Raw genomic sequence first — 21,823 nt, 5'->3', positions numbered from 1 at the left:
TATTGAATTTTCTTCGCAAATTCGCCGCAAGTTGTACTATTACAAGGGAGACATTGGGGAGCGAATGCACAGAGCAAACAACCTCAGTGAATAATGCTATTGACTTTCTTTTGGGAAAAAAAATTACAGCCTTTTTTCAGTCTAAATAGGCTGAATAAATTAGCAACTAGGACGAGGAGAAAAAAAAACCAATCGGGTGTTACACACAGTAAAAAATAAATAAATCGTAAGTTTGAAAGCAAAATTCTTATATCCGGTAACAAAAATAAATTCACCAAAATTTTCATCCTTGTGATAGAGAGATAAATGAATAAATAATGCCGGGGAACAAAATGCCTTTCAGAAAATAATTCCATCAATTTGATATCCTGCCCGTTGCGTTGCGGCACCCGCTCCCATCATGCCCCTATTTATGACCTTCTGACCTGGAAGATGGAATGTGTAGTCCAACACATGGCTCTCTAGACTCTGAATTCTTTTCTTTTTTTTCCCCCCCAAGACTTGTTTTGACTCAACGTCAAAAAGGCTGGATGGGTCACTTCATTGAAGACTAAAATGAAGGTCTCTGCACCACAAACTCCATATAATTCTTGGGTTTTATATGATGGGGGGGGGGGGTTGTGTTCTTCTAAGTCAGGGGTGTCAAACTCAATTTCATTGAGGGCCGCATCAGGGTTGTGTTTGACCTTGGTGGGGGGGGCGGGGTGAGTGAGGCCAGGGCATGGCCAGCTCAACATCACTCGTGTTGGGGGGCGCCTGTGGTGGCCCAAGTGTCAAGGCTCCTGAGCTCTGTTTTCAGCTGCGACAGCCTCCTGCAACCCTCTACCGGTGAAAATGGAGCTCAGGAGGGCCGCGTGCAGTCCTCCCGAGCTCTGTTTTCGCTGGCAGAGTCACTGCTGGCCAGTCCGCTGTTCCCAGGGCCAGATCTAAGCACCCCGCTGGCCGGATCTAGCCCCTGGAGTTTACCCCTGTCCTAAGTCAACGATTACTTGGCCATAGAGAGACATCCTTCAAAACCATGGGAGATAGCTGGGCTACGTTGACCCAACTGTCTTCTTAAGGCTGGTTGTTATCTCACCAGTTTCATACCTCTTCCTCCTCCTCTTCCTCCTCCTCCTCTTTTCCTCCTTCTCTTCCTCCTTCCCTCCTCCTTCTTCACCTTCTCTTCCTCCTCCTCTTTTTCCTCTTTCTCCTCCTCTTCCTTCTTTTCCGCCTTCTCTTCTTCTTCCTTCTGTTCCTCCTCTTCTCCTCCTCCTCCTTCTCTTCCTCTTCCTCTTGGAGCATATGCACCAAGACAAATTCCTTGTGTATCCAATCACATTTGGCCAATAAAAATTCTATTCTATTCTATTCTATTCTATTCTATTCTATTCTATTCTATTCTATTCTATTCTATTCTATTCTATTCTATTCTATTCTATTCTTCTTCCTTCTCTTCCTCCTCCTCTTCCTCTTTCCCGCCTCCTCCATCCTTCCCCCTAAGCATTTGTCAGCCAGCCCTGAGGTATCATTATTCCTATCTGTCCAAATCGATGGGGTCAGGGGAGATAGATTTCCGCAGCTGCCATGCTGTTTCTGACACATAGCATCCATAGTCATTTCCAGAAGCCGGCTGTAATTCTCTTGTTAAATCATGAGTCGAGAAATCCGTAGACACGGCTTGCTTGTCCGGGGGTGGGGGGGTGGGGGCGGTGGGCGGTGAGGATCTTGATAGTGTCACTTTTCCTGACGGAGAGGAGGAGAGGGAGACTGTTAATTGAATTTCCCCCGGGAGCATAAAAAAAAGAGAGAGAGAGAGAAATAAACCCCAGACCCCCAACCTTACAACAAAGCCAGGAGTGGGGGGGAGCTGTCATTTCAGGAAAGCTCCTTACATTGATTTAACTTTGCTAATGGCCGGGGTTGGACAAGGAATTGCCCCTGGGGAAAAGAGGATTTCTCTCTCTCTCTCTCTCTCAGATACTCAAAACCTGTCCCTCTTAGCTTTTTCTTTTTAAATTGGTACAAGCCCAGGAGCGCTTGCTTAAATAAAAACTCCTTGTCGGTGTGGGTGTTTTCCCCGAGAGAAATAAAAAGATGTTGAGAGTAACTGGCTTGAGCTAAATTTTAAATTGGTTTTAAATTGGGTTGTTTTAATTTACGGCCAGAATATGTAATTATTTTAATACTGTTTTTTAAATTTTGTATGCTTTGTTTTTACTTAGGCTGTGCACCGCCCTGAGTCCTATTTGGAGAAGGGCGGTATAGAAATTTAAACAAATAAATAAATAAATAAATAAACTGAGAAAAGCCAGTTTGGTCTTAGTGGTGAAGGCATCAGGCCAGAAAAGCAGGAGACGGTGAATTCTAGCGTCGCCTTAGCCATGAGTGCCAACTGGGTGACTTTGGACCGGTCCCCCCACCCTCTCTCTCTCTCTCAGCCCAACTCACCCCAGAGAAACCAGACCAGTTCTCGTCCTTGATCATTTTTCATGTGTGAGTTGGGGAGCCGATTCAATTCCCGCGCGCCCTGCCTTTGCAAAAGCCGTGAAGCCGCTCAGTTTGCATTGCTTTGCGAGGTTTTAATTATTCGTTCGTTCAATTTTTACAGGCCGACCAACTCAACCCAATGACTCCGATATTTTCCCCCCCAAAGTATGAGCGTGAAGCGTGCAGCTGAAAGATCCACCTTTCTGTATTCATTTTAACCCAAAAGCACTTGTGGCCAAGTGCTAAAAGAATGATTTATTGTATTTATTTATTGGTTCGATTTATATGCCGCCCTTCTCCGGAGACTCAGGGTGGCATACAATGCGTTAAGCAATAGCCTTCATACTTTTTGTATATACCTGCTTAGTAGGGCTTTTTGCCCCCCCCCCCAAGCGGTGTTCTTTTTTATACAAAGTCATCTTATTGCCCCCACAATCCGGGTCCTCATTTTACCTACCTCGGAAGGATGGAAGGCTGTGTCAACCTTGAGCCTGGTGAGATTCGAACTCGCAGTAATTGCAGGCAGCTGGCAGCTAAGTGCTACTTTAACAGCACTTTAGTCCGCTGCACCACCAAGGCTCTTCAAGTAATTCTTTTTAATTTCCCTTCGAGTAATTCTTTTTAATTTCAAAAGAAGTGTGGTATATGCACGGGGGAGTTAATTGCAGATAGATTTACAAGTCACAGTCAATGCATCCAAAAGTAGAAAAAGTCACTTGACATACCCCTTCCCAGCCCAACTGTTTTCCAAAAGATAGAGAAAATTGCCTTGAGTTCAGGGGGAAAAAGGGGGGGGAGGGGAAAACTCCCTTAAAATTCCCACTTCTTTGGCTGTTATTTTAATCTCCACTCATTGACCAAACTCCGTGGCCTGCTCTGCGAATTTTTGCAAGTCTCTTTCTTTCTTGACCACTAACACCAGGGAATTTTTTTACACATCAAGCAACAATTTTGTTGGGACACCCCCCCCCCAAAAAAAACCCCGGTCTTGAGGTCAGGTATTTACATTTCAGCCCAGTGTTTGTCGTAACTGTGAAATGTGGGGAGGGGAGTGTCCTGTGGGGGGGGGCGACTGCCGGCAGGCAGACAGTGTTTATCGCAGCGCAGAGACAGTCGGGAATGTCGGCTTGGCGGGTTGCAGAGTCCGGCTGGGTTATTTACATTAGAATCTGCACATTGTCAGATCTTCAGCGAGTGGCTTTCGGCGGGTCAGTCGTTTTTCCCGGGGTGGGTTTTTCATTTTGCAAATGAAAATGGTTTTCCACCATCAGTTGAAAGCTTGAACCACGATTCAGAGTAATCAGAGTTGGAAGTGACCTTGGAGGTCTTCTAGTCCAACCCTCCTCTGCTCAAGCAGCAGATCCTATACCTCTTCAGATCAATTGTCGTCCAGTGTCTGGAAAACCTCCAGGGATGGAGAAGCACCCACGACGTCTGAAGGCCAACTCTTCCACTGGTTTAATTGTCGTAACCGTCAGGAAATTTCTCCTTAGTTCTGAGTTCTGAAATTTAAGAGATCTTAATAGAGCTTATGCAGAGTGTGCCTCTGTAGGTCTCCCAAAAGTGCCTTTTTTTAATTTTTCAAGAGGCAACTGGACTTTCTGGTTTTTCTTGGAAGACGTTTCGAATCTCATCCAAGAAGCTTCTTCAGCTCTGACTGGATGGAGGGCAATAGCAATAGCAATAGCACTTAGAGTTATATACTGCTTCATAGAATAGAATAGAATAGAATAGAATAGAATAGAATAGAATAGAATAGAATAGAATAGAATAGAATAGAATAGAATAGAATAGAATAGAATAGAATAGAATAGAATAGAATTCTTTATTGGCCAAGTGTGATTGGACACACAAGGAATTTGTCTTGGTGCATACGCTCTCGGTGTACATAAAAGAAAAGATACGCTCGTCAAGAATCATAAGGTACAACACTTAATGATAGTCATAGGGAAACAGTCAATATAAATCTTAAGGATACCAGCAACACGGTCACAGTCATACAGTCATAAGTGGGAGGAGATGGGTGATAGGAATGATGAGAAGATTAATAGTAATGCAGACTTAGTGAATAGTTTGACTGTGTTGAAGGAATTATTTGTTTAGCAGAGTGATGGCGTTCAGGAAAAAAATGTCCCTGTGTCTAGTTGTTCTGGTGTGCAGTTTTACAGTCCTCTCTAAGCGGTTTACAGAGCCAGCCTCTTGCCCCCAACAGTTTGGGTCCTCATTTTACCCACCTCGGAAGGACGGAAGTCTGAGTCAACCTTGAGCCAGTCAGGATCAAACTCCAGACTGTGGGCAGAGTTGGCCTGCAAAAGTGCATTCTAATCACTGGGAGGGAGGGAGGGAGGGAAGGAAGGAAGGAAGGAAGGAAGGAAGGAAGGAAGGAAGGAAGGAAGGAAGGAAGGAAGGAAGGAAGATAGCACTAGCTCTTAGACTTATATACCGCTTCACAGTGCTTTTACAGCCCTCTCTAAGCGGTTTACAGAGTCAGCCTCTTGCCCCCAACAATCTGGATCCTCATTTTACTGACTTCAGAAGGATGGAAGGCTGAGTCAACCTTGGGCGGGTCAGGATTGAACTCCTGGCTGTGGGCAAAGTTAGCCTGCAATTTTTCATTCTAACCGGAGGGAGGGAGGGAGGAAGGAATAGCGCTTAAGACTTATATATTTATTTATTTATTATTTATTTATTATTCAAATTTCTATACCGCCCTTCTCCTTTCGGACTCAGGGCGGTGAACAGCCAAAATAAAACATTTATACATAAAGTACAATTAAAAATAAATTTAAAATAATTAAATTTGGCCCATAGTTTAAAATTTGTCAATATACCGCTTCATAGTGCTTTTACAGCCCTCTCTAAGCAGTTTAGCATTTTGCCCCCAACAATCTGGGTCCTCAAGGAATGGAAGGATTTATATTTGTTGCAGAATATAAATCTGAAAGCTCTGACTGGATGGTGTCGAATGATTTATATTCCTTCATCCCCATCCAGTCAGAGCTGAAGAAGCCTCTTGGATGAGAAGCGAAACGTCTTCAAAAGAAAAAAAAACCAGAAAGTTCAGTTGCCTCTTGAAAAAGCACCTTTGGGACAACCAGGACTTGGATGACAGAGAATCTCCATAGACATTCGGTAGGCCTCCTCATCCTGGCATGGGGATCAGAGCTGCTGCTGCTAATAATAATAATAATACAGGTGGTCCTTGACTTATGGCCACAATTGAGCCCAAAATTTCCCTTGCTAAGCGAGACAGTTATTAAGTTAGGTTTGCCCCATATTACAACCTTTCTTGCTACGGTGGTGAAGTGAATCAGTGCCGTTGTTAAGTGAGTCACACGGTTGCTAAGTGAATCCGGCTTCCCCATTGACTTTGCTGGTGAGAAGGTCGCAAAGTGGATCACATGACCCAGGGGCACTGCAACCGTCGTAATACGAGTCAGTTGCCAAGAGTCCGAATTTTGATCCCGGGGAAGGCTTGCAGCGGTCGTAAGGGTGAAAAACGGCCATAAGTCACTTTTTTTTTTTCAGTGCCGTTGTAACTTCAGTCACAAAATGAACTGTTGTAAGTCAAGGACTTCTTGTAATAATAACCCTGAACGGGTCAGGCTGATCAATTAAAAAAACGGTGTTTTCCTGCAAAATATTTTCAGCTGCCTCCTGCCAGCGTCCAGCTTGCTCCATTTTTTTTTCTTTTTTTAAACTTGCTTATTTATCCTTTGGGAAAAGGGGAGAAAAAAAGACTTAATATCCCTCCGTCTCCTTGCTTATTTTAAGCATCGAGTTAGGAGGTGCCTTTTTTTTTTTTTTTCTTGGCACAGAAGCCGGATAATTAGTTTTGTGTGTATGTGAGGATGGGGTGTGTGTGGGGGGGGGGGGGCAGGGTTGTCTCTGGTTTTATTTACAACATTGCTAGTCTAGGATCCTTGCCAAGAATAATCTGAGTACCTTTTAGTCCTAGGAGGGTGTCTTAAGAAAGACGATGTGTGTTTTTCATTTAAAAAAAAAAAAAGCAAGTTTCTGAAAACTTGAGAGATGGTTTTAAAGGAGGGTTGTCCAACCTTGGTAATTTTTTTAAGACTTGTGGACTTCACCTCCCAGAATTCCCCAGCCAGCATAGCCAGGAGTTGAAGTTCACAGATCTTAAAAGTTGTCAAGTTTGGGCACCCCTGCTTTAAAATCTTCCTTTGGAGGAAGATTTTAGAAGTGTTGTTTGTCTAATGTTCATCTGTTTGACCCTTTGGCTTTCAGTCTTTGGCTTTCCTCTGTAAGTCCTTGGTCACACAATTTAGGAGACAATCCTAAGACACTTTCCCATTCAGTTCTTTGGAGTCATTTCCAGCTAAGACCAACACAGAGTTGCTTCAAGCTGTGTCACCGAACAATCCCAGCTAACAAATCAAGGTGTGTTGGAGCAGGGCAGAAAGGTTGATGGAGAGGGTTTTGTTTTTTCTGGTTACTGCCTATTTTCTTTAGATTTTGGTAGTCCTACTGAGACCTGAGACCTACTGAGACCTGAGGGACGCAATGGCTCAGTGGCTAAGACGCTGAGCTTGTCGATCGAAAGGTCGGCAGTTCAGTGGTTCGAGTCCCTAGTGCCGCGTAACGGGGTGAGCTCCCGTTCCTTGTCCCAGCTTCTGCCAACCTAGCAGTTCGAAAGCACATAAAAAAAAATGCAAGTAGAAAAATAGGGACCACCTTTGGTGGGAAGGGAACAGCGTTCTGTGCGCCTTTGGCGTTGAATCATGCCGGCCACATGACCACGGAGACATCTTCGGACAGCGCTGGCTCTTCGGCTTTGAAACGGAGATGAGCACTGCCCCCTAGAGTCGGGAACGACTAGCACATATGTGCGAGGGGAACCTTTACCTTTACCTATATAGCTTGGTTGTTTTCTTGCAGACATTTTACAACCCAGCTAGATAACATCATCAGTGCTAGAAGGAAGTGGGGCTTGCGGAGAGGAGGATTGTGGGGTCCTTGTTGCTCTCGGAGCTTAGTTGTTTTCTAGCAGACTTTTCACGACCCAACTAGGTAACATTATCAGTGTTCTGATGGTGTGGATGGTGCTCTAATGGTGATGGTGATCATCAGGTACTGATGCTCAGAGAACATCAAGGAAGCATCAAGAAACGCCTGCAAGAAAACCACCCAGCTTAGAGAGCAACAAGGACCCCACAGTTCAACCCAGAGCTACAAATATTCTCTCCTTTCACTTCTGAGATGTTTTGGAGATTAAGTTTGGTCATAAACTTGCTTCCCGCCCCCGGTGTTCCACCAAATTCCACAAAACGGCAGTGGTGAATTTCAACCTGGCGCATTGCTCTCGAGTCCCTCCCTTTGAAATCATGTCCACCACTCAGACTTTTCCTGCTGTCGGGATGCTGACCTCTGCTGACCGATCTCCGCATTAAACCAGGGTTTGTTTGTTTTTTCTTAACGTGAGACTTGACCAGTTGAATTGGAAGGGTCATTGGAGACACATTGGCAGCCAAATATTCCGGGGTGAAGGGTTCGTGTTTTGGTTTCTCCTGCCCTCCAAATCCATCAGCATGCTTTTCTTCAGCTACTCTACGTAGATATTCCTTCCTCTTAAATATTTTTGGTGTGAAGATACAAAACCTGTATACAGAATTGTACAGAAACCTGAATAATTAATTCTATCCCCAATTGTTTCTGTCTACCCAATACATTCCAGTAGAGTAGTTGTGCTCCAAGTTTCTTGTCTTTAATGTGGTCTTCTTATGGGACCAAGGAAGCATGCCTTCTCTGTCATGGCTCCTAGTCTCTGGAACCACATCACCCCAGAAGTAGCTCCCATTATGCTAGCTTGTGGTTTGTACAACCATGGTGCATCGAATCAACAACTGTTGGCTGAGTTCACTCATCCGACTAAGCTATTAATCATGGTTTTCAAGACCACAAACGGGTGAAATCCAGCAGGTTCTGATAGGTTCTGGAGAACCGGTAGCAGAAATTTTGACCAGTTCGGAGAACGGGTAGAGCAAATTTTGAGTAGTTCGGAGAACCGGCAAATACCACCTCTGGCTGGCCCCAGAGTGGGGTGAGAATGGAGATTTTGCAATATCCTTCCCCCAGGAGTGGGGAGGGAATGGGGATTTTGCAGTATCCTTCCCCGCCACGCCCACCAAGGCATGCCCAGCAAGCCACACCACGCCCACAGAACCGGTAGTAAAAACATTTGGATTTCACCACTGCCCATAAAGGTTTAGGTTCAACCCAACCAGACTCATGATGGCTTAGGGCAATGTTTCTCAACCTTGGTAGCTTGAAGATGGGTGGACTTCAACTCCCAGAATCCCCCATCACCTGTTATTCTTCTGGGTTCCAGCGCACCAGCCAGCTGGTCTTCACGCATGCGGGAAAACCGGAAACCAGAAGTGCAGGTGCACATGCGCACACTGGGAAGATGATCTTCCGGTTTCCTGCAAGCGCATGCATACCGGCCACCTGGTCTTCCGGTTTCTGGCGCGCATGAGCAGCCAGAACCAGCTGATCGGTGTGCATGCACATGCCAGAAACCGGAAGATTATCTTCCCAGGGCGCGCATGTGCACCGAGTGGCTGCTCTTCCAGTTTCCAGTGAAGATGCACTGATTTCCCTCTTGCTCTCTTCCAGGGAATGTGAGAATGGCGGCCTTCAACCATGAATTGATGCCTTGCTTGAAAGCAAGACACCCCTGCCCCATTTATTTGTTTGTTTGTTTGTTTGTTTGTTTATTAAATTTGTATACCGCCCTACTCCCGAAGGACTCAGGGCGGTGAACAGCCATAAAATAAAACATACAGATACAAAATTTAAAATAGAGATAAAACAAATTAAATAAATTTGGCTGAACCATTTTAAAACCCCAATAGTTTAAAATCAAATTTAAAATTCCCATTTAAAAAGAGGAAAATTTAGGTCAGGCCAGCTTGATGAAATAGGAACGTCTTAAGCGCGCGACGGAAGGTATGCCGATCCGGGATCCTCCGTATCTCCGGGGGGAGCTCGTTCCATTAATGTACCCACTCTTCCTTTTGTGTCGTCCTTTCCAGAATGGGGCAGATCAGGTCGCCTTCCACGTGGCTGGTGGGTTTTCCGCTCTGGAGCAAGTCCTTCAAGTTGCGACAACGTCCATCAACCTGAACTCGGTTTCAAGAATCCCTTTGAAGTAAGTCTGATGCTGCTTTGCCAGTTTTTAGACCGCTCCATGAATTAACGTCATTTGTGGTCAGGATGACTTTTCTGGCTCCTTTTCTACCTGGCTTTCGTTTTCATAGCTGTCCATCCGTCAGATGGTTTATAGAGGATTTTTTTATGGCCTTGTCCTCCTTCAGAAGTTCTACCTGGCTCAAAATAACATGTCCAAAAGTCGGGGCTTGCATCTCAGTATCCTTCCCCTGCCACGCCCACCAAGCCATGCCCACGGAACCGATAGTAAAAAAAATTGGATTTCACCACTGGATAGAACCCAAGATGTCTTTCTCTCTCTCTCTCTGTCTCCTTCTCTCTCTCTCTCCCTCTCTCTCTCTCTCTCTCTCTCTCTCTCTCTCTCTGCCTTTTCAGTTGCTAAAACCCAAATTGGAACCAGGGTAAAAAAAAAAAAAAATCATTCCCGCCACAGAGTCTGCAGCCGGTTCCCTGTAGCTGTTCGTTCTTTCTTTTTAACTGCACCAGAAGAAACGCAGGTATCCTGGGATGTTATCTGGAGTGTTTCGAATAAAGTCAGGAGCAAGTGACGAAAGACAAAAAACAAGGAAGTGAAAAAAGGAAGCTGCTAAAACACACACACACACACACACACACACACACACACAGAGAGAGAGAGAGAGAGAGAGAGAGAGAGAGAGAGAGAGAGAGAGAGAGAGCGCTTCGGATTGTGCAAATAGAGAGCTCTTTGTGTGTGAGCTCAGAATCTCCGCACCGCCTTTTGGCGTGGATCTTTGATTGCAGGTTTAGGACAAGCGGGCAATTAATCATAGCTAAACGTCGTCAGGGACCCGTTTTGTGACTTTTAAAAAGCTCATCGGCACTTTAACCCTAAAATGAAGCCTTTTGATATAACCCTGCACAGGTTTTTTGTTTGTTTGTTTGTTTGTTTGCAGTCACAGCAAATTTTTAAATCACCAAAGTTATTGCAAAGAAGGTGATCGATTTTCCGGTGAATTGTGCAACTGGTTCATAATGTAGGATCTGGTCCTCTGTAGAAATCAATGACTATCAGAAACAGATTATTGGGGAAGAGCAAACTTTTCTCTCCACTTGTTTACATTGGTTTTATGTTTTCCGATAAATAAGTATTTTGCAATCGATTCATTTAGGGAAAAAACAGAAGTGATTCGGTGTAGGGATCAAACAAATGTGTTTGTTTTTAATTCATATCAAATGTTTCCTTCAGGAGCTGAACGTTACCCCCCAAAGCAACCTTCAAACCCTAATTTTTTTTTTAAGTTTTAGAGCTGAGCAAATATTTGAACTTAGTTTCTCTAAATGCAACCACATACTCTAAATTCCGTGTCCTTTGTAACTCTGTTGGATCAAAGCATCTTCCTTCCATGCTGCCATTCAGTGTTTCTTTCATTGGATATCTTTATTTTATTTTAAAAAAAACAAACAAAATTTTTTTTTGAAAAATGGTTTGCAAATGCTCAACATCTCACCTTTTACAGTTACATAACGGGAGACAAGAATTTATCTGTGCAATATAACAAAAATGGCAGATTTATAAATCTCTCTCCAGCAAGCGTCTTAGAATAAAAGCTGAGCAGAGACTGTGCAAATTAAGGCACAAATTAGATTTGGCATCAGGGGTGTCCATAATCAAAAATAACCAAAGATGTTCCTTCAATGACTCTAGATTTTTATTCATGAAATCATTTGTGTTTACTAAATAATGCAATAATGTATAATCTCAGTGTGATTCATTCTTCCAGTTAATTTCAATGCAGCCCCTCTTAAAGAAAATTAAGCAGTTTTATTGGGATTTACGATCAACGCAAAACTGCCCAAGTTAAATGCTGTGCCATCAGCTCTTAAAACTGATTTAGTGATACTCAAGCTTGGCTTAATTCAGTAGCAATCCTCAAGCAATTCATGTTAGGTTTAGGTACCATCATAATCTTTTCTTTTTTCTTCTGGGGGCATTTGGGCAGGGTGAAGTTGGAGGAAATTTTAAAATAATAATAATAATAAAAGTAATCATAGTTCCCCTTAACCAGCCAAACTGCAAAAGGACTTATTGTTAAATGGGTATATCACAAGTTAAAACAATAAACCTGCTTGAAAACATCAGCTATTTGATGCTTGTCTGGGAGTCTTTGAGAAAAAAAGTGGTGACAGTTGACAGCTGTTGTTTTTTTAATAAGATTAAAATAAAGAAATTAGTTTTACTGACTTAAATCTCCCATTTAACACATCCAACCTCCTGGGGCTTGCTCCCTCCTGACATTTGCACATCTGAATTTTCAAAAGCAGCAGCATAACTGAACTTGTGCCAGGAATCTTTCTAAATTCTTTCTAATTATAGCCATTAACAAGCTTATGTCACCCTGTCTCCCTTATGAAGCCAGCAGCCCACCCCACCCCACGCCAGATTCTCAAGTCCCACCACGTTGCCGTGAAAAATAAATGGCATCAGTTTATTCGCTCGTTTATATCGAATCTTTTTCTGTCTGCGGGATCTTCAAATGTTGGAAACCTCCCCAACTCCTCACATTATAATCCCAGAGGGGGAAAAAATCACTGGGAAAACGACAACTTCAGGAATGTTGTTTTGTTAAATTTGGGATAATAATTTTGAAAGTCTTAAGTATCCTCTGCTTTCTGGAATAAACACTTAGATCAGCTGATGTTTTAAAAGAACATGATAGCGGGGAGCTCAATTCTTGATTTTAAAAAAGATAGCCATAATTCGTTTTAAATGTCCTTTATCTGATTTAAATGTATATGTACGTTTGGTCGAGAGAATGTTTCTTTATTATCAAATTCTGTAGCTTGATTGATAGTTTTCACTAATTGGCTAAAAACAAACTTTCCCAGACACAATTATTGATTATATGCAGGATATATTGATGTCAATTCAGATCCAGACATCAAAGAGAATGCTTATATAATTATTATATTGAATTATTACCACCACAACAACTTAGTACTCTCTGAACATTTTTAATAACTATTTTACATATTTCTTAACTTCCAAGTTTAAACTCTCTAATGTTATATTCAAATCAAACTATAGTGTGTATGTGTGTGTTTATTTTTATGTATTTATAAATCCAAGTCAACCTATTGATACATGGGGGGGTGGGGAACCATTATAAAACCAATAAAACAAAATATTTGTGCTCAGGGTTGGAGTCCTTGGTGTTCTCTGAGCTTGGTTGTTTTCTTAAAGACATTTCATTACCCAAGTAGGTAACATCATCAGTGCTAGCTGTTGTACATTTATATAAGCAGAGCCATTATAAAAAAACATCCCATATTAAACATCTTTAGCCTAACGCGTAAAATCTGGACCCTCTCGGAGGGCTGACAGTTGGCCCAGATATAAGGTGGATAGTACAGTTTTTACCAACAGCAACCAGACCAGTTAAAACAGGATGAGGAGAGAATAGGGACCAACACTTAAAAGGCAATATCCAATAGTTAAACCATGATTTGGTGAAATAAAGGTTAGTCTTCATACAAAAATCTTGGCTGGATAATTCTCTTAAGGCAACCAGGGTTTATGCTTGTCGCAAGTTGTCTTAGAGGCAGAATGTTATTTAACCATTCACAAATTCCAAATAGACTAAGATATCCTATAATCCCATAAGCAAACAGACAAGTCTCCTTAATCCCAGTGAGATTAAAATAGAGTCTCCAGGACCCCTTTTGTCTGGCTGCAAAATGTCATCAGGTGGTAAATAGTCCTTCCATTTATTTTTTTAAATCAAAGGCAGTCCTTAAATTTACCTGTCCCTGGGCCTATTGCATATCAATGGTGGACAAGAGTTACGCTTGACAATGAATGAACTTGGAGTTGGCATGGAGTCCCAAGTAAACTGTGATGCTATGTAGCATAAGAAAATTAAGGATAAAAGATGAAGATGCTGGGGTAAACCTCCCCTTCCCCTTCCCTTCCTTTCTTCTGTGTTTAATCCTCTCAATCTCCAGGATCAGGAATTTCAAAAGATTGAGAGAGGACCTGGAAAACTACAGACCACCAATTCAATATATTAGACTCACCTTTTCAACAAAAAAAAAAAAAAAAAAAAAACCTGATGGCCCTTTTTGCAAGTTGCCAATCTTGAAAATTTAGGGATAAAAGAGAGCCACGTTATTCTCCAGTGGCAAGAAAATATATCAAGAATCTTGTAGCCCCTTTCCCAACTGATAAATGTTATGAAAAGGCATAAGTTTCATGAGCTGAAAGCATACGGCTTTTAATAAAGAAAGCTTGTCAGAAAAGGTGCTACAGGATTCCTGATTTTTCTGAGAATTACGGGCACTCTAGACTACCCCATCTGGAGAAAGCAAGTTAAGAATGTCTTTCCTAAAATATACCTAAAATCAAATTTACAGAAGGGCTGCATGGTTGACCAGTAATAAGCCAATTTCATTGTGCTTGACTGCCATCTGACTCCTGGTGAAGTCCTGTGGAAGAGCATCCTACAAATAGCTTTCTTTGTTTGCTTTCCACGCTCTTAAGAAGCGTAAATGGATCCCCAGAGATTCCAGGGGAAGGAATCCCTCTTGGTTTGGCTCTAAGGAGCTCTGCTTGCCCGGGTTTCCTCACATTTAGGCTTTCTCAAACCTGGTTTGTAAATGCGGTTTTCTCTCCTAAACTATTCCCAACTGGGCATCATCGATTGGAGAGAAAAGTGATTTTTTTTATCTCTTTGATTCCCTGCTGATCTTGAAAGGAGGTTGGCCAGCGATCAGTTCCGTCTCTAAAATTAGATGCCTTCTAAACATTCTTAAACATGAACCGGAAATAATTAACTTCGACGAGGTTTGCAAAACAGTTTGCTAACATAAATTAGCAAATATTGTTCGACGGGTGGCCATATCTACTTCATACTTTGTCCTGTTTCCTACACAGAAAAATTTATTTGAGAAACTTCAGCCTTTAAACTTTACATTTTGTGTGTTGGATACGTTCTCTGCCTCGAGTTATTTGTAAAAAAAAAAAAACAATAATTCAATCACAGCGTGTCATAGCAACAAAGCATTTTTATATTACAGATATTTTGTCTTGCCTTAGTCTTGCCTTGCACGAGTCAAAAAGAGGGCTGTGATAATATTTACAGACCTCTTGCATCCTGGACATAAACCGTTTCAACTCCTACCTCAAAAGATGCTATAGAGCACTGCACACCAGAACAACTAGACACAAGGACAGTTTTTCCCCGAACGCCATCACTCTGCTAAGTAAATAATTCCCTCAACACTCAAACTATTTACTAAGCCTGCACTACTATTAGTCTTCTCATCTTTCCCGTCACCCATCTCCTCCCACTTACGACTGTATGACTGTAACCTTGTTGCTGATATCCTTACGATTTATATTGATTGTTTCCTAGTATGATTTGATTGCTTATTTGATTGCCTATGACTGTCATTAAGTCTTGTACCTTATGATTCTTGACCTTATGATATCTTTTCTTTTATGTACACTGAGAGCATATGCACCAAAGACAAATTCCTTGTGTGTCCAATCACACTTGGCCAATAAAGAATTCTATCTATCTGTCTTAATTTATTTTCCCTTTAATGTGATTAAAATTTCACTTTTATCTCCTAGATCACTCTGTAGTACAATCAGCGCTTATTATCTGGCCTGCAATAACTGTCTGGAAAACTGCTCCTACGTTCTCTTCAGCAACAGGATTACTTTTTTAACGGATCTGTTGATGCACCAATTAATGGTAGGTAAAAAATTCAAGTTTGAATGAATGCTATTAGCATCCCAAATGCTGGAAAAATCACCTGGTGGAACAAAACATTTTTTTAAAAAAAATCTGGGTTTAAATTGGGGATTCGATCTGTTTTGGAAGGGGATGTATTTCCCTAAAAATTAGGTCTCTAACTTTGGATGTTCTACTTTAGGGATCTTCCTGAGCATCCAATTGATGGCAGTGATTAAAAATCCTATTTGTGCGATATGCATTTACTGCAATGATAGTAGAACTTGACTAATTGTCCCTTAGGCTTGTAGTCCGAATAAAAATATGTCAGTCCAGAAAAAAGAAAATTAAGAGAGAAGGTCATTTTCCTCTAATGTTTCTACCCGTTCCACCTCCAACATTTACCATCTTTAGTTCTTCACTTCCGGGTGACAGGAATGGCAAAAATGGCAAATATTAAATGGGGCTGCAAATCAACCCTCCTGTTTTGTTTTTTTACTACAATTCACGCCGATTCTAGGTTAGCGCAGTCTCTGGCCTTCTCAAAAAGCTAAAATTACATACCTTAATGCACCTACGAGAAGCAGGGTTTTGCAAATCAAATTTACCGAACAGATAGGCTTTAATGGAAGGGGAGGGGGTGGGAAACCGTTGACTTCCCCCTTCATTTTAGCTGTCATTAAATATTTCATCAGGAGTTCATTTTTAATTCATAGTGACCCTCTCATCATGAGATATTTAGTCTGGAATTGCTGCTTATAAATGGTGATGGGGAGGGGTTTTTTTCAAGAGGCAAGTGGTTGGCTAATTGAAAAGTTGTGTACGTGCCGTAAATAATTCACGCTGCCCTGTTTGAGCCCGAGAACCATAGGGCGATTGATAAACACTTAAGTGTGGGTCCTCGGGGGAGGGGGCGGGGGGGAGGTAGCCCACCGTGTAGTTAGACAAATGGAATCTGAACACGGCTTGTACATTCGGCTGCTCAGCGGTCTCATGTCCTCTTGTTTCTTTTCCAATTTGTCCCCCTAAGGAATTTGCGTATACAAAATACCCCCTAGGACTCTGGTTTGAAGGAAACCACAAGGCAGGTAGTCCACGACTTCACAACAGTTCAATTATTGACCGACGGAAGTTTACAAGGGCACAAGTTTTCTTTAATATTATTTATGGTTTTATCAGAAAAAAATAAAATACAAAAGACCAAAATGAGCAAAATGAAAGAAAACGAAAGCATCCATTCAGCCCTAACAACAACAACAAAAGAGGGGGAAAAAAGTTACGACCTTAGAAAGCATTCACGTGATCAAAATTCGGATGCTTGGCAACTGGTTGGCAACAACCTAACCAACAGTGCATTCTCTTTGTTGGCTCCTCTTTCAAACCCCCCTCCCAAAAATCGATCTATTTATTTATTTTAAACCTTGGCACAGCCAGGAGGAGGCAGAATTATTCCAAGCGAGGGTCTCCAGCCAAATTCTCTTGCCTTTGTCTTGCCATCCTGCGAAAGGATGCTCCGTTGACAACAAGTTCCCTTTCTAGTCGTAGTGAAATATTCCTGGAATACGGCCAGCCACAAAAATCTATCTCGAAAATGAGGTTAGCCCAGTTCAGAGATGGCCAGCTGGCAGTCAATTGGGCAGCTCCAAGCCCACCAACCCACCCATCAATTTTACGTTGTCTGTAAGCCCCTTTCCCTTCTGATACGTTACCCTCTTTAGCAGGCGGCGGAGTGAAACAAGCATTCAAGGCAGACTCAAAATAATTCCTTCCAACGGGTTGTGTTTTCTCTGTCCTAGATTCTGTGCGAAAGGTCTTGCCGAGTTTACGTGCGTGTGCGAATTGGCACTTTATTCTCCAATATTTGATGGACAGGTCCCAGAAGACACGTACAGGAGTTAAAGCTTTTGCTACTCAAATGGGGGGGAAAAAAATAATAATGATTAAATTCTCCCTTCAGCCGAACATCCCAGCACGCCCGCCAAGACATTTTTTTCCAGAACTGCCATTCCCGCTTGAAACAGATCCATGAAAACGGAGTTGTTCTTTTTATTTTTATGTGCTAGATATTATTACCGAGTCGATTCGAATAGGGGTGTGTGGTTTTTTTCCCTCCCAAATTGCACAGAACAATCCCACCGTTGCAGGAAGGGACGATGCTTCCACTTGGAAGCGGCAACTGCCCCCCCCCCCAGCACCTGCCGGCCGTCAATTTTTGCAATGGGGGTGGGGAGGTCTTAAAACCTGGCCATTTTTCTCTGTTTTTTTGCAAAGTGTTTTCTTGCTCCCTCCCCCAAACATCTCCTAAAGACATCCCTATAAATGTGTTGGGCAAAGAACCTTGGGGGCGGGGGGAATACATTATTTGGGTGGGAGGGGGTTGCCTTAAGTTGGCAGAAGAAAGAGCAGGCGGCATAGGAAGACTCGTTCTTTTGTGTGCTAAAATAACCCCGGTGTCCCCCCCCCCCCCCCCCGCGAGATTAATTTCTTAATCGGGCCCTCTCAAATAGATCAAAGGAGAATTTCTAAATGGGTTGGAAAAATAAGAAGGAAAGGAACCTGAGCTGCTTCTGAAGCCGAGTCGGAGGTGTTTTCACCTACTTAGGAGTTTCTTCCCCTCTGCTCAAAAGCACCTGAAGGCAAGATAAGAAGCAACGGGTGGAAACCTTCCTTCTCCTCCTCCTCTTCTTCCTCCTTTTCCTCCGCTTACTCCCCCTCCTCCTCCTCTTTCTCCTTCTCTTCTTTCTCCTCCTCCTCCTTTCTCCTTCTCCTCTTAGGGGACTGGAAGCTAAAACATATGAAGAACGGTTGCAGGAACTGGGTATGTCTAGTTTGATGAAAAGAAGGACTAGGGGAGACATGATAGCAGTGTTCCAATATCTCAGGGGCTGCCACAAAGAAGAGGGGGTCAAGCTATTCTCCAGAGCACCTGAAGGCAGGACAAGAAGCAATGGGTGGAAACTCATCAAGGAGAGAAGCAACTTAAAACTAAGGAGAATTTTCCTGACGGTGAGAACAATTAACCAGTGGAACAACTTGCCACCAGAAGTTGTGAATGCTCCAACACTGGAGGTCCCAAAGGTTCTTTTTCAAGTGGCAACTGGACTTTCTGGTTATTCTTCGAAGACGTTTCGCTTCTCCTCCAAGAAGCTTCTTCAGCTCTTCTTCTTCTTCAGAACTGAAGAAGCTTCTTGGAGGAGAAGCGAAACGTCTTCAAAGAATAACCAGAAAGTCCAGTTGCCACTTGAAAACCCACCTTTGGGACAACCAGGACCTGGAGGACTGAGAATCTCCATAGACATCCATCATTGGAGGTTTTTAAGAAGATGTTGGACAACTATTTGTCTGAAGTGGTCTAGGGTTTCCTGCCTAAGCAAGGGGTTGGACTAGAAGACCTCCAAGGTCCCTTCCAACTCTAATTCTATTCTGTATACACGTACACACACGTTTTAATTCTGGAGAGCCAGGAGCTAAAAGTTCCGTCTTAAGTCCTCCCTGCCTTGCCGCCGCCCAGCCAGGTAAGACCTGCACTCTTTATCTTCCCTTCCACCACCGAGGGTCTCTTGGCCTCAACCCTGACCTCAAGAAGACCACCCACTTGCCAGGAGCATCTCTCCCACCTCCCTCTATTAATTGTTCCCCTTTGTGCAAAGAAAGGAGCACATTCTCTTCTTCCAAAGTGCCCATTTTCCACAAATAGGTTTCTGTTCAGACAAGCCTGGGGCCTTTGTGTCTGCAGACACTGTAGGAGTCCCTCTGATTATGACAATTGGGGGAGAGGAGGGGGTCAGACACACAGACAGGGATGGGAGATAACAGCCTAAGGTGTACGAGACATCCCCTGGGGGCATCTGACTTAGACGCCCCAGATTGGGCTTTTAAAGAAGAAAAATAGTCACAAAATATTACCTGTGGCAGCAGCCTTAAGTATAAAGCTGGAGATTTATTTAATTTTTTTTTTTTTTTTTTAAAGAAACCCTCCTTGGCGCTTCCATCTGTCATAAATTCCCCCCGCAAGGCTTAAGCGTTGGAATACATATGTTTATTCCAGATGTTGCAAGCTCAGGATACTCGTTTGTTTCCAGATCTTGCTTTTTTAAAAAAAAAAAGAAAAGAAAAAACAACTTTTGGATCCTGGAACTTCTTCCTCGTGGATTTGAGGCTGAGTCGCATCTGGAAAAGGCTAGCATCTCATCTTAGCCACAAGTTCCTAGGCCGGCCTTCCTCACATCTGTCGTTTTCCAGATGTGTCAGAGCTCCCTTTGGCTGGGGACGATGGGCGTTACAGTGCAATAGATTTGGGACGGTTCGTAAGGAAGGAGTGGCTACTTCAGAGTCTGAATTTTTTTTTTTTTTTTTTAAGGGCCTTTCAGAAAAATCAGTCTTTAAAACCAGGACATGAATTAGTGGGTGAGGATTTTTCTTCTGCTCGCGGTTTCCTTCTTTCAACAGATTGCTTCACGCTAATGCCGAAAGAATGCATTTCTTCCCTGTTCAAAATAAGTCATTGTTTTGTACTTTCCTACTTCCTGAAAGAAGGAAGGCTCCCAGCGAACAGCCTCTGAAAGATACGGGAAAAGAAAAGAGGGCAAAATAATACAAAAATAATATGAAAGCCACTCAGACTTTCTCCTCCTAATTCCTGTAAGAGGCTCTTCCTGTTTACCGTCAAGATCAAAGAACTTCCACGTTCTGTACAAAACTGGTCTCAGACGGTATCTGTTTCCCCAAAACAAGGACCACCACTTTCCTTCCAGCCTCCAGGAACCCTCCAACTGTCTCAAAGATGCTTTTCCCAAAAGGCAACTGGACTGTGTTACTCCTCTGAAGAAACCAGGAAGTGAAGATTTCTTGAAACTTGCACACGCAAATCGCGCGATCACCGAACCGGTTGTTAAACCGGGAGGATCCCATCACTGATGAGAAGTGAAACATTTTTGAGGGGAAAAAAACCAAGGAAGTCCAGCTGCCTTTTGGAAAAGCATCTTGGAGACTAACTATGACCTGGATGATGGAGAATCTCCAAAGATATTTAACCTTCCAATCGAATCGTCACTGAGCAGACGGTTGTAAGTTGAAGACTATCTCTATTCAGAAGTTGCACAGAACTGTTGACCTGTTAAGGAAATAGCTCAAGTGGCTTCCAAATTTTAGCATTTGACTTGTCTGTCGAAGGGGTGTTGTGTCTTCGAAGAACTACTACTTCCATGCAATTAGACATTCCAAGTCACTCATCCGGAATTACTCCGCGTTGTCTAAAATTACCTAAAGCAACCTGATCTTTTTCTAAGTTTTTAGGTAGTTTCAGCTTGCCTTCTCTGCCATTCGGCATCCCTTGTACGGCAGGAGCATATTAATTCTCCCTGCGAGGTGCCAAAGTCGTCTTCTCACTTCCTAACTTGGCTCGTCCCCAAGAACGGACAATGACAATGAATTTTAAGTACCAACTCCAGGCACAGAGCTAATCAATAATGTAAAAAAAAGCAGTTGTTGGGTTTTGTTTTTTTTTGTCTCCAAGTGTTACCCGGTTCCCTCGAGAGGGATACGATGCTAACTGTGCAACAGCTGCATTTTACGATCTAGCTCACTCTTGTGCGGTTAAAACGGAGAAGGTTTTCTTGGTGAAATCATTGTGAAATTGGCTTTTTTTTTCCGGTCAGGTCTTGAGTTGAGAATGCAGAGTGGCGTGTTTTGGATTCTCCTGCTTAAGTTCCATTGCATCCTTCCTGGTTGGACCACCTTACTTTAGATCAGGGGTCTGCATCCTTAAACACTCAAAGAGCCATTTGGACCCATTTCCCACAGAAAAGAAAACACTGGGAGCCACAAAACTCTTCCCGTGCCTGACTATTTCTTGAGCGGCCACAAAACTAACATAGGTAGTTGAATTAAATGTTCTGCTTTCTTCTGAAACTTTTCTTTTCTTGGATTTATCCACGGTTGGCCTACCGGGGTGTTTGAAAAGCTCAATAATTCATGTGCCGGCGGGTGTCCCACATTGGTGGTTGTGACGCATATTTTGAGTGACACGGAGCCACAGCAGAGGAGTGAAAGAGCCACATGCGCCTCCAGAGCTGCAGGTTGCTGACCCCTGCTTTAGATTAATGAAAAACCTACTGCTGAGGCTTTATTCATTTATCCTGATTAGTATTATCACTGTTTTAATATATCAAACTGTCCGGAAACGGTATTAAAGCAACCAAATCAAAGTTTGGATGCTTGACAACTCATATTTATTTCGCTTGGAGTCCCAGAGTCGTGCGATTCCCTTTTGTGACCGTCTGACGAGCAAAGTCAACGGGGAAGCCAGATTCACTTAACAACTGTGGCGTGAAAGTTCGTAAAATGGGACAAAAGACACTTAACTGTCTCGCCTAGCAACATCAATGTTGGGCTCAGTTGTGGTTGTAACTCAAGGACTACCTGTAAAAGGAAAGGCCAACCGCCCTGAAGAAGAAAAAAAATTAATC

The 21,823-nt window shown here is 42.8% G+C and overlaps 1 protein-coding gene across 3 annotated transcripts in view; it reads left to right on the top strand.

Annotated features, from left to right (window-relative positions):
- Nucleotides 1-21,823, top strand: part of SCAPER (S-phase cyclin A associated protein in the ER) — a 98,620-nt gene that overhangs the window by 53,883 nt on the left and 22,914 nt on the right. For all 3 annotated transcript variants that reach the window (XR_011601030.1, XR_011601029.1, XM_070953498.1), the window contains exons 24-25: nucleotides 9,525-9,640; nucleotides 15,254-15,377. Coding sequence is in view for 1 of the 3 variants with exons in the window: in XM_070953498.1 (XP_070809599.1) it covers nucleotides 9,525-9,640; nucleotides 15,254-15,377 (240 nt within the window). In the remaining 2 variants the exon portion in view is untranslated. The remainder of the gene's footprint in view (nucleotides 1-9,524; nucleotides 9,641-15,253; nucleotides 15,378-21,823) is intronic.

The sequence above is a fragment of the Pituophis catenifer genome, unplaced genomic scaffold (genome assembly GCF_029215685.1).
Source record: "Pituophis catenifer annectens isolate HBS135680 unplaced genomic scaffold, rPitCat1.0.hap2 SCAF_14, whole genome shotgun sequence".
Classification (NCBI taxonomy): Eukaryota; Metazoa; Chordata; class Lepidosauria; order Squamata; family Colubridae; genus Pituophis; species Pituophis catenifer.
Note: the sequence above shows the minus strand (reverse complement) of the source record. Positions and strands in the feature narration are given on the sequence as shown.